Raw genomic sequence first — 12,536 nt, 5'->3', positions numbered from 1 at the left:
ATGCATGGGCTCCATGAAGGATCTAAGGACTCATTCTGGCCACCATAGGCGGTGGAAGGGAGGCTGGTGAGAGACACTTCCTGGAGACCAGTTTAGGGCAGTGTGACAGGTTTTGAAAGATATACAGGGGGAGGGGAACATTGATTCCAAGAGACCTTGGAACTGTCGCTTGCCTGGGGGCACCTGAAGAGATGGTCCAGCAGCCTGGCCAGTCAGTGAGACTTGGCCAACTGCGGGAAGTGGGTGGGTTTCCAGGATGGCAACACACCATGTGGGGAGGCCGGGCCCTGATTGGAGTCAGCAGGTATTGCCAAGGCCAGCGGAGTGCTGGCCTTTAGGTCCCGCAGGCCTGGCTTTGGGGTGAGGCTGAAGCTACAGGCCGTGTGCACACGTTTGTGACTAAGGTTGGAAGCCAGGTGGCCCAGGGCAGCCCTCGATAGCCAGATTTAAAAAAAAAAAATTCCATATTGGGCATTTTTATTTTTTAAATAAAATTCACAAAATATAAAATGCCTCTTTGTAAGGTGAACAATTCAGCGGCATTTAGTCCATTCGCAGCATTGTACAGGCACCCATTCTATCTAGTTCCAAGACATTTTCATGACCCCAAAAGAAGACCCCTGTGCATACTAGCAGTCACTCCCTTTCTCCCTGCCCCACCAGCCATTAATCTGCTTTCTGTCTCTGTGGATTTGTCTGGACATTTCCTGTACGTGAACCAAACACTATGTGGCCTCTTTTGTCTGGCATCTTTCACTCAGTATCATGTCTTCAAGGTTCATCCATGTTGCAGCCTATGCCAGCACTTCAGTTCCCTTTGTTGCCAGTATTTCACTGTATGGATAAATGGTCCACAGTTGTTTATCCATTCATCAGTTGGTGGACATTTAGGTTGTCTCCACCTTTTGACTATCATGAATAGTGCTGCTATGAGCTTTTGTGTTCATGTTTTTGTTTGAGCACCTGTTTTCAGTTCTTTGGGTCTGTATCTAGGGATGAAGTTTCTAGGTCCTACAGTAACTCTGTTTAATTTTTAGTGTCTCAGGGAGGGTCCCCTTCACTGATTGGTGAGAATCTTCTTCCAGGCTATGCATGCCTTCCATTTCTTGGCTTAGTTTCTTTCACACTTTTTGGAGGGATTTCAATGTTTTTCTGAGGGCTGGTTGTCCTTCTGAAAGCCACCACTAGGGGTCACTGTGGGACTGAGGCAGCTTGGCTCAACCAGCCTGGCTTCAGACTTTCTGCATGGCTCCCCTCTTGGCTGTGTTTTTGAGTTCATAATGGTTTGCTTCGTGGTCATGGGCAGGAAGTGTGAGCCTTATGAGCAAAGAACAGTGTTCTCATCTCCCTCAAGATGCCCTGTCAGATTGTATTCCCTGGGCATTGGCCTCCTGTGTGACCTTGGGCCAGTGTCTTAAACTCTCTGGTTTTTGCTTTGCCCTTTTGGTATAAAGCAGATAACAGCATGCAGGGAGGTCTTTTATGGTGGTTGGAGGAGGAGGGTCTAGTATGAAGACCACAGGGCAGATGACAATGATAATAATGATGCTGAGAAGCTGCTCATTAGGTGCTGAGTGCTTTGTGTTCACCAGCTCATTTAATCCTCATATCAACTCTCTAGGATAGAACCTTTTATCATCCCCATTTTCCAGATGAGAAAAGTGAGGCTTGGGGGAGTTCAGCAACTTCTCAAGGTTACATAGCAAGTAAATACAGTTAAGTCCGCTGCATATGAATGAATTCCATTCCAAAAGCACATTCATAAGTCCAATTTGTACCTAAGTCCAACAAAGTTACACAGGCTTCCCTCGTAGCTCAGCTGGTAAAGAATCCACCTGCAATGCAGGAGACCCTGCTTCAATCCCTGGGTTGGGAAGATCCTCTGGAGTAGGAATAGGCTACCCACTCCAATTTTCTTGGGCTTCCCTGGTGGCTCAGACAGTAAAGAATCTGCCTGCAATGTAGGAGGCCTGGGTTTGGTCCCCTGGAGAAGGGAATGGCTACCCACTCCAATATTCTTGCCTGGAGAATTTCATGGACAGAGGAGTCTGGCAGGCTACAGTCCACCGGGTCACAAAGAGTTGGACACGACTGAGTGACTTTCACTATGAACAACTAACTCTCAACCAACAGTTAGCCTAGGTACCCAACTAACACAATCGGGTATCTAGTACTGTACTGTAATAGGTTTATAATACTTTTCACACAAATAATACATGAAAAACAAACACAAAAAATAACCATTTGTAATCTTATAGGACCTTGAAAATTACAGTAATTACATTATAACAGTTGGCATACAGGAGCATGCTTGCATCTTTGAAAGTTTGCAACTCAAAGATTCACATGTAGGAAACTTACTGTTGTAGAAATAGGGTTCTAGTATGGACAGTTTGGCTCCAGAGTCTCCATAGCCTCTCCTCAGGATGATGGTGCATGTGTTGGTAATGATGGATAATGGGTCATCTTCAGTGAGCCCCAAGTCTGACTGTATGTAAATTAACTCATCCAGGAGGCATGGCCATGAGTCCCACTTTACAGATGAGAAAACTGAGGCACAGCGGGGTTAAACTGCTTGCTAATACTCACCTAGCTGGTAAATCACCAAGGCTGAACTTAAACCCAGGTAGGCTGAAACCCAGGTAGGCTGGCAGCAGAGTCTGGAGCCAGCCCTGGTTGGGCCCTTCCCTGTGGGACCTGGGGCCTCTCCAGGGCTTGGAGTCCCTGCGGGTGACTCAGAGGAAATGGTTAGCAGCCTGACTTCCTGTGTGGGGCCACCAGCCTGGCTTAACGGGGGGCCGCCCCCGCTGTTGGGGGAGCTGCCTCTCCTTCCGCCTGACGGCGTGCTTACCACTACACTCTCCCTGCTCCCCACAGCAACAGCTGGAAGAGGAGGCTGCCAAGCCGCCGGAGCCCGAGAAGCCCGTGTCACCACCACCCATCGAGTCTAAGCATCGCAGCCTGGTGCAGATCATCTACGACGAGAACCGGGTATGCCCCATCCTGTCCTTCATAGCCCCTGCCCCACCTTCTCCTGCTTGCCCTGTGCTGGCCACCAGGTGGGAGGCAGGTGTCACTGTGAAGGATCTGGGGCCTCAGTATTCCCATCTGTGAAATGGGCATCTCTGTGACCACCCTCCCACAGATCTGGGTTTGTGAGTAGGAGGGGGAAGGGGTGGCCAATGGAGGGAGACCCATCTTGGTGTGGCTGTGGTTTGGACTGTGGCTGGCCTGTGGGATGCAAATGAAAATTCAGGCATTAGGTCATAGGAGAGCTTCAGAGGCCAGTTGATCAGTGGAGGGGATAGGCAGTCCTTTAGGTACTCAGAAGAAATTCCTGTAATGCAAAGACAGTAGTAGTATTATTTGTCATAACAGCAACATTAGTTGAACAGCTCCTTCTTTTCAGGTGATGGGCAAAGTTTTTTTACATAGCAGTCCTCAGAGAGTAGGTATGGTGATTGTTTCCAGTTAACACAGGGAGAAACTGAGGCCCAGAGACATTAAGTGACTTGTCTAAAATGACACAGCTGGGAAGTGGTGGGCCTGAGATTTGAACCTGTGAGCTGTCAGATCCCAGGGCCTTATTTGTCGGCACTGGCCTCTGTTTACACTGAGCCCTGGAAAGGGCTGTTGGGATGGCTGAACATAGAGTCTGTAGCAGACTGTGGAGCCTCCTAGGGATCTGTGGAGGGCAGCTGTTGGGTGTCTGAAGGGGAAGGGTCTCAAGGTACCCAAAGCAGAGCATCTCCCAGGGGGCTGAACCCCCAGGCTGGAGCTGCACTGAAGTGGAATCTGGTATCTGGTGAGGTGATGAGCTCCCCATTTTTCCCAATCAAACCACTAAGAGCTCAGCTTCAGTGATTTGTAGTTGACTCTTTTCAAATGTGCTCAGGGCCTGTGGATGTTGAGTCCCCTCCTTGATTTTACAGGAGAGGGAACTGAGGCCCAGAGAGGGGTTGTCCCTTGTCTGCGATCATGCAGGGAAGTGTGACAGATGGACTCCTGTGATTCCCCCCACTCCTGTCCTTGGTTCCTGGCCATGCTTCTCAGCTGTCTCTGCTATGAGATTTGCCCCTGGCTGCTGGATCAGTGCTCAGAGTCCAGGCAGGGGCTGGAGAGTCCATGGTGTCCCATGGCCCGGATGGCTAACTCTAGAGCCTGGGAACATGTGGTTGGTGCCTGTGGCTGTAGCTCCAGGCGGGGAAACTATTGGATCAACTGGTTTGGCTATGCCATCACCTCTTGAAGCTGCAATAGATGCAGGATGAGACTGAACTTGCTGGGAGCCTGGGAACTGTGTGCCGGGCCTGTCAGGGCTGGTCACCTCTTGCACCCTGGCTTCCTACCCAGTTGACACCAGTAACGATCAATGATAGGAGAACTAAAGGAGCCATGTGTACTTTAGCCAGATGTCCTAGGTTCAGATCCCATCTCTACCATTTTCTGGCTCTGTGACCTTGGGCATATTTCTTAAGCCTCCCTGTAACCCATCTTCCTCACCAGTGAAATGATGATAATTATGGCACCTACCTTGTACCAGGATGTGGGGATTAAGTAAGTTCATTATGTAGCATCCTTGAAACAGTGCCTGCCACCATGTAGGTGCTAGCTGGCGCTATTAATTGTTGTCATCGTTGTTCTTTTCTTCTTGTTACTGTTTACGTTTTGCATGATTTCACTGAATCCTCTCCAGACCTGTATAAGATAGGTACTATTATTCTGTTTTAGTCATAAAGAAACCACGGCTCAGAGAAGGAAAGTGACTTACCTGAGGTTGCACAGCAAGTGAGTTTTGAGGCTGGGGATCAGAGCCAAGAATGAATTGGCTCCAGGAGCCTGTGGCAGAAGGGACAAAGGCAGAGCTCCTGGAGCTGTCACCCCAGGCATCCCCTCTGCCTGCCCTCCCTGATCCTCGGGTGGTATTGTCCTTTCTTCACCCCAACAGCACCTCAGGCTGGGGACTTTATGCCCATTTATGTTGATTTCATCCTGATGGGGTCCTGACAGTAGGTGAAAGACACTGGCCTTCCCCCAGCCCCCCACCCCATATTTTCAGATGAGGAAACAGAAACTCTGGGTAATTTCCCCAAGGCCTTACAGGTAGTGAGTGGCAGACTGGGACTCAAACCCTAGATCCTGAGCTTCTGAGAGCAGTCCCCTGCCTGGGAAGTTCAGGTGCTCTGGATGCATCACACTCGTCCTGTTCATTCATTCATTTATTCACTCATTCAACAGCTGTGTAACTGAACATCTGCTCTGGGCCTGCCACTGTTCCAGGCTCTGGGGGCGCAGCAGGGACCCTGGCCTCCTGCCCACTCACAGTGGCTTTCTGATGGAGGAGACGTAACCACACTCAAACCACTCCCCACCCCCTCACCCCCCGCCCCCCCAGGCACACCACGGGTCTGAAGAATTTGCCCCTCCTTGTCCCAGTCCCTCTTTCTTTCCTTTCACCTACCCCCACCCCTTGCTCCAGCCTCATGGCCCTTGTACTTCCTTGAACACTCAGGCATGCTTCTGCCTCAGGGGCTTTGCACTGACTGCATCCTCTGCCTGGAGCTCCTTTTTCCCCATTGGGCTGTCTCTCTCTCACTCCTTCAGCTGTTTGCTCAAATCTCCCCTTTTCAGCCAAGGTCCATTTTGATCCTCTGTTTAATCCTAAAAACCCATCAACACCTCCTCTCCCTGGCTTTAATTGTCCCCACTGGACATAATTTATATTTTATTTGTTTATTGTGAATAGAGGCTCCATGAGGGCGAGGATTCTTTTTTTCCCAGCTGTATCTCCAGCGCCTGGCACACAGTAGGTGCTTATTAAGTATCTGTTGAACAGATGAATGAATGCCAGAGAGGTGGGAGACTCTCCCCCCAAAGAGTCCTCTAGTTTTGGGTGGGACTGACCTGTGTCCCCAGTGGAGGTCAGCGGGGGACCCCCTACCTGGGCCAAGCCTCAGGGGCTGGAGGCCGGGTGGGCAGGAGCAGTCAGGACTTACCGCCCCTTGGGGGATCAATCGGATTAAATTTTAATCCTCCTTCCTTCTCTGTGGGTTCCTCTGAGAGGCAGACACAAGGGTCTATCTCTAAATGCCACACCGGCTGGAAGACGTGGCTTCCTGCCGGGCAGAGCCTGCCTGGCTCTTCTGCAGACTGGACTCAGGTTCATTATCCATTCGGGGCACATGGACGAGGCGCCAGCGTGCATGGGGGGAGCTGCCTGTGTGGGCGGGGCTGAGCAGGTGCACACAGATGGCAGAACAGGAGGCAGGGTTGCTGCAGGCCCCAAGGGGCAGGAACAGGCAGGGCGGGGCAGGGCCGGGATTGAGGAAGGCTTCTTGGAAGCAGTGGGTGGGCCATCGACCCGAGGAGGGCCTTCTGTAGGGGTTGCAGCACAGGTGGAGGCTCACCGAGGGGACGGGCTCTCGTTTGATCTTCAAAGGGAGTGGATGTGTAGGGGTTGGAGGTGGAGGTCTGGCGGGTGTGGGAAAAGGCTCATACTTTGAGTTTGGGTACAACAAACACACACACAGCACTAGCGAAGGATGTTTACACATCCTTATACAACTAAGGGACAATTTGCATGGTGCTGGCACTGTAGAAGTTCAAGGCAGTGGGCAATCCAGGCAGACTTCCTGGAGGTGACTTGAGCTAGGTCTGCACAAATGGGCACCACTGGGAAAAGGTAGAAGGATATTTCCAGTGGAGAGGATGACAGCCCATTCCGAAGATGGTGAGGAGGCAGAATTCATGGAGGCAGGGCCCTCCGATTGCTAAGGGATGAGGAGGAAATCAGAGAGTAAGGACCAAGTCCTTTTTTGTCTTAGATTTTAGGCATCTTCCTAGTAAAGTGTGTATACAGGGTGGTTAGGACTAAGCCGGACAAAGATGAATAATTCCATCGGTAATAACCAAGAATGTGGAGCATTTTGGGGTCCAGGCACCCCAATGCCCAGCTTCAGACTCCCCTCCCACTTGAGTTGTGATACGGGCGTCCCAGGCTGAGCCCCGCCTCTGCCTCTGTGTCTGTCCGTCATAACTAGCCCTGGAGTCCAAGGCTTCCTCCAGATTCTGTGCACGTAGAGAGTGCTGTGCTCTTGAGTTTGTTAACACGAGCCCATGAATTCTGCCTCAGCACTCGGTCACTTCTGTCTTGCACCTGGAAAGGGCTCTGGACGGGGTCTTTAGGCTGCAGCTACAGATGAAGCAGCTGAGCCTGCAGGGAGGGGTAACTGCTCCCCTGAAATGCTGCAACACTTGCCAGGTGGACGTGGTGTGGAGAGGAGGGTGGTGCAGCCTAGAGCGGGGTGCGGGGGTCCCAGACTTCCTGGATGGGTAGGTTGGTATTTCCTGGTGCTGCCTCCTCTCTGCAGAAGAAGAGGGTGAGGCTTGGAGCTCCGGCTGGAGGAGCTAGAATGGGGGCTTCAAGGGGTGGGGGGCTGGCCAGGGGTCTGGTCAGGGTGTGGCTCTGGCCCTCCTTCCCAAGAACTGGGACTGTGTGTGTGTGTTTGGGGGGAGCAGTTCATGTGTGCATGTGTGTGGGTACATGTGTAACAGTGGACAGTTGTTTTCATGTGTGCAAATTGTGTGTTGGAGCCACCTTGCGGGGGACATGTGTGCACTTGTAGCCCACACATGTATGTGTTTGTTTACGTGGGCAGACCTACTGAGGGCTCTGTGTGTGTGTGTGCGCCTGTGTGTGACTCAGCATGTGCAGAGCATGTGATTCCTATGCGTTTGTATGTCTGTGCACGTGTGTGTGTGTTCGAGTGGGATAACTGTGTGTGGATACACATGTGTTTGAGTTAGCACGTGTGGGGCTGAAGTGACTTGCTGAGGGTTAAAGCAGAGCAGACTCCCAGACGTGGGTCCCTGATGGACAGCTGTGTATTTCTCAAAAGCCCTGCCTGCCTGGGGGAGGGGCCCAGTAGGCAGGACATCCACCCCCATCCTGACTGCCCCAGCTCGCTGGAAACTACCAAGCAGATTCCCAATGGCACCCCCTCCCCCCTGCCCCCACCGCCCTGGCCCTGAAAACTGGACCAGAGAGGCTGGGAGCCGGGATGTGTAGCATGAGGTGGAAGAAGCGCCCCCAGGAAGACGTGAGGAGGTGGGGGTGCCAGTTCAGGGCCTGCCTGTCCCAGCCTCGACTGGCTTCTTGAGCTGTGTGACCCCAGCCTCGGCTTCCTTGTGTGTAAATGGGGCTGATGCTAGAAGCTTCCGCTATGAGTACCTGCAGGAATCCAAACGGACAGGGCTTATAAGGGATCCAGGCCTGGCACGTGTAGGAGGTCACCTGGTGTGAGCCGTGGCCTTGTCATTGTTGTTGACAGCAGTAATAACAGCTAGCCCTTACCTAGTGCTCCCCACATGCCAGATCCTGATCTTAGCTCGGAATGTGTGTCGGCTCATTTAATTCTCTCAACAGCTGCTGGGGTGGTGCTGCTCTTGTCCCCATCTCGTAGATGAGGAAACTGAGGCTCGGAGGCGGTGAAGGGACTTGTCCAGGACCACACAGCTGGCAAGTGGATCAGAGCCCAGTCCGGCTACCCGTGTAGCCTTGCTCTTGACCACCTTGCTGTCCTGTGTTCCAGCGTTGCAACATCTTTAGGACTGCTCCATGACAGGTTTTTTTTTTTCCCCCTGGTGACCTTTTGGAAATTGAGTTCTCTTAAAAAGGCCCCAGAGCTGCTCAGGGCTTCAGCGCAGAGCCTGGGGGAAGGCCTGTTAGGGAGCAAAGGAGCTCTCACACCGGCTTTGTGACAAGAGAGTTGGCCGCCCTGGGCTGTGCCTTGTCACCTGGGCTCCTTGTGGCTTTGGAGGTCAGGAAGGGTCTCCTCCCTGCTCTCTTCTGCAGGGGCTCCAGGAAGGCCCCTTCCCAGTGCTTGTGTTCCCGAGACAGTGAGGATGTGGTAGAAGATGGTATCCTCTGTGGTTCATAGGACACAGGCTTCCTGAGCCCCCGTATGGGTCCCGGATCTGAGATCCGGCCCAAGGGATGTGATGAGGCAGTTCTAGTGTCCCAGTCGCTCTAGTCCTGCCCTTCCTGTGTTTGACATCACCTCTTTGTCTCAATGGGCAGTTGCCCATCTCCACAGAGCCTCATGAATACACACAAACTATTCATTCCTCAAAACCCGACTGTGTCTCCCTCCTTTTACCTTTCTGGAGAGAGTGACTCTGACCCACTTAATGACTCCCTCGTATACCTCACGTACCTCTCCTGCCTGAGCATACTAACCTGCCATCAGTGCTCATGACTAACTGCCCACTAGCCTCAGTTTATTGCAGGCAGAGGCCGATATTATTCATTTTGTTTCATGCCGTGGTGCTTAATATAGAGTGGCTGCTCAAAAGTTTGGCAAAGTGACTCTGTCCTCTTGCCACCCTATACCCAATCCTTCTGGTCCAGCTAGGGAATTCTTCCATCTTTGGTCCCCCATGGCTGACAGTTTCTGGCTTTGTGATGTGACCAGGGCTGGGGTGGTCTGCGGTGACTGCCAGACTGGTACCTGCCACAGCTCAAAGAAGATGTGGGACCTAAGTCTAGTGGAGGCCCTGGATAGGACTGGCTCTTGTCTTTCTCCCTTCTTGGAGCCTGGAGATCAGAAGAAAGACTTCTTATACTATTTTCCTGTGCCTCAGTTTCATCATCTGTAAAATGGGGATACTTCTATCTCCCTGACTCCGTGTTATATGTGATTCAAATAATACTAATAATGCATGCCGTGTACCAAATGCTTGATTCATAGTAGGTTCTCAATAAAATGGCCATCATTAACGATAATCATCTGCACACTCCCCCCACCCCACCCCACCCCCCGCAAGATTTTCTGGCCCCCAGCCACACTCTGAGGCTGCTGCTCTCAGGGTTCTGGCTTTGCACAAATGGGGCCGAGATCATGACTTGTTCTTGGGTGGGCTGGGCCCAGGGCTCTAGGCAGAGCTGTCCTCAGTGCCAGCTTGAGCCCACCTACATACCTGCCCTCTGTCACGGGGGCTGGGGGAGGGGTGAGGCTGGCCTTCAGCACACCTCCTCCCTGCTGTGACACCTGGGCCTCCAATTCTGTTGTCAGCCATGTCCTCCAGGGCTCTGGGTCACCCCCATTTGGTGGGTCTGAATTGGGGGATCACTGGGGGAGGCTTTCGATCTGATGATGGTGAGTTGCTTGGCCTGTCCTGCCAGTCCACGCCGAGTCCTGGCTGTTCTCCCTGATTTGGGCTGAGTCATGAGCACCCAGCCTGTCCTGGGTCATGGGAGGGTCTCAGGTCTCCCACGTGTGCGCTGTGGGCACCCCGCTTTCCATCAGATAGAGACATCCCCCAAAGCCACCTTTCCCAGCTTTGTGCCCACCCCATCCCCCAGCTGGCCCAACCAAGTGGGCCCTGCGGTCCCAGAACACAATGTCCACCTTTATGGTCAGGGTCCAGCCTGTTGAATTCGCAGTCACCTAGCCCTTTCTGCCATATGTTCCTGTTTTCCTAATAAGTCCTGAGTTGTGAGTGGGGAGGGAGGCGGGGAGGCCCCAGGGCAGCTCAGAAATAGTCACATGATTGTGAAATAGAAGAATCCTAGAAAGGGTATCTTCCCCGCGCCTCTATCTCGCCCTCTCTCCCCCGCCTCCTCCCCCCTCACTGGCGGCACCAGCTCCGAGGTAATTGGAGACACCCAGCCGGCTTCCAGGCTTCCAAGGCAGAGGAAGGCATCTCAAGGCCTGGCTGGGGATCTGTGCCCACTCTGGGCCCTGGGTGGGGGGCGTCAAGCTGGGGGCTTCAGGGGAGCCGGCACCAGAGAACAGGGTGTGTTTGTTTGAATCGAAACTTGGCGGGCTTGCCAGGGCTGCTGTGGGGATGCTCAGGCCTCTCTGTGTTGATCTCCAGCCCAGGGAGGGCTGGCGAGGGGGACCTTCCCCGCCCTCCACCCCCGCCCCTGGGGCCTGGATGGGCGTGCTGGGCTGGGCAGCTGCTTGGTGTTCCAGGAGGAGGCCTCTATTTATAATCTGTTTTCTGTGTGTGTGTGTGGGTGCGTGCGCGTTGGGTGTCTTTTTTTTTAATTCTTCCTCTTCTCCGTCCCCCTGCAGAAGAAGGCCGAGGCTGCACATCGGATTCTGGAAGGCCTGGGGCCCCAGGTGGAGCTGGTGAGCTGGGGAACAGGGTGGGGTGCTCTGGGAAGGGGGGTAGCTGGAGAGGTGGACAGGGCAGCAGGTGGGTGTGGAGGCAAGGAGGAAGTTGTCTGTTGCCAAGTGCTGCCCTGTCCTCTGGAGGAGGCAGGAAATCCACCCTCTGATAAGAGGGACAGGCAGATAACAGTGGGCAGGTGGGCCGGGCCGCGCTGGGGGCGAGGTGGGGGTGTGTCAGTCCTCTGGCTTTGCTCCCAAGCCTGGCCAGTCGAGCTGCAAGATTGACCAGTTGGTGTCCAACCTGTGTGGTCTGGCTGATCGTGGAAAGCCCGTGCTCCGGGCCAGGTGATCTGGGTTCAACTCCCAGATCTGTTACTTCATAGCTGTGTGACTCTGAGCAGATGTCTTAACCTCTCTGTGCCCTGTGTTTCCTCATCTGTAAATTGGGATGAATAATAACACATACTCATTAGTGAAGATGAACCATACAGCTTTTTGCAAGCCCTGAACACACCACCACTTAGACAGTAAGGGTGGAGTGTTAGTTGTTATTATTACCACTGTCAGTGTCATTTTGCTAATGGGAAGATGCCATGTCAGCAGCAGAGCCTGGAAGCAGACCCAGGCCTCTTCTCTCTCAGGCACCTGTCACCCTCTGTGTCACCAAGGATAGGAAGCACAGGAGCGTGGAAACTCCTGGCCGGTGGCTTTGGGGTCCTGGGAGAGATGGCTAGAGCTCCCGCCTGCCTGGGACCAGTGTCCCATGGTGCGGGTAGGTGCAGAGCTGCCGGGGGCAGCGCGGGGGGCAGCACAGGGGACATGCCTGCTGGATGGTGCGTGTGTGTACCAGCTGGGAGGCGGAAATAAAGTTTTATGCATTCGGAGCCTAATTTTAAACTTGGCCCCACCTTGCATTTGCCACGTGGGAAAAGGACCTGGTTTTCTCATCTGTGAAATGGGGACGCTGTGGATCTTGATGAGGGACCAATGAAGTCGTGCGCGTCAAAGGCTCGCAGGCACAGCACCTGGCCCGCGGTGGGCACTCGGCGTCGTGGTTGCCTGGGAGGGTGGAACTGTTGTCCCTGGAGTTTTTTCTGCAGTGACAGCTGCTCCCCAGCCTAGGGGGCCGGCTGCTGATGGGCCACTGTGGAGCTGTGAGCAGCTGGCCTCTTCCTGTCCCCAGGTCCTCGCAGGGGGCAGAGCCAGACAGGGAGTTGGGTGGGGAGAGGGGCTCCTATGGCTCAAGGACAGGGCCCAATGCTCCTCCTGCGATGGGTGACAAGCTCCCCGCCTGAGCTCTTGCTTCCTGTTGGGCATGATTTCTGAGATGTCTCTCGCAGCCTCTTTTTAGAAAAGCTTTTAAGTAGCTTTATTGAGACGTAATCCACGCGCCATACAATTCTCCCATTTAAAGAGTAC

General features: G+C 53.3%; 1 protein-coding gene across 15 annotated transcripts in view; it reads left to right on the top strand.

Annotated features, from left to right (window-relative positions):
• NCOR2 (nuclear receptor corepressor 2) overlaps window positions 1–12,536 on the top strand; it is a 235,573-nt gene that overhangs the window by 96,523 nt on the left and 126,514 nt on the right. For all 15 annotated transcript variants that reach the window (XM_081540412.1, XM_081540417.1, XM_081540407.1 and 12 more), the window contains 2 exons: window positions 2,878–2,991; window positions 11,079–11,135. In XM_081540412.1, the coding sequence (XP_081396538.1) occupies window positions 2,878–2,991; window positions 11,079–11,135 (171 nt within the window). The remainder of the gene's footprint in view (window positions 1–2,877; window positions 2,992–11,078; window positions 11,136–12,536) is intronic.

The sequence above is a fragment of the Giraffa tippelskirchi genome, chromosome 11, assembly GCF_054371585.1.
Source record: "Giraffa tippelskirchi isolate mGirTip1 chromosome 11, T2T-mGirTip1v1.2.pri, whole genome shotgun sequence".
NCBI classification, from domain to species: domain Eukaryota; kingdom Metazoa; phylum Chordata; class Mammalia; order Artiodactyla; family Giraffidae; genus Giraffa; species Giraffa tippelskirchi.
The sequence above is the reverse complement of the archived record's forward strand: the minus strand, read 5'-3'. Positions and strand labels throughout refer to the sequence as shown.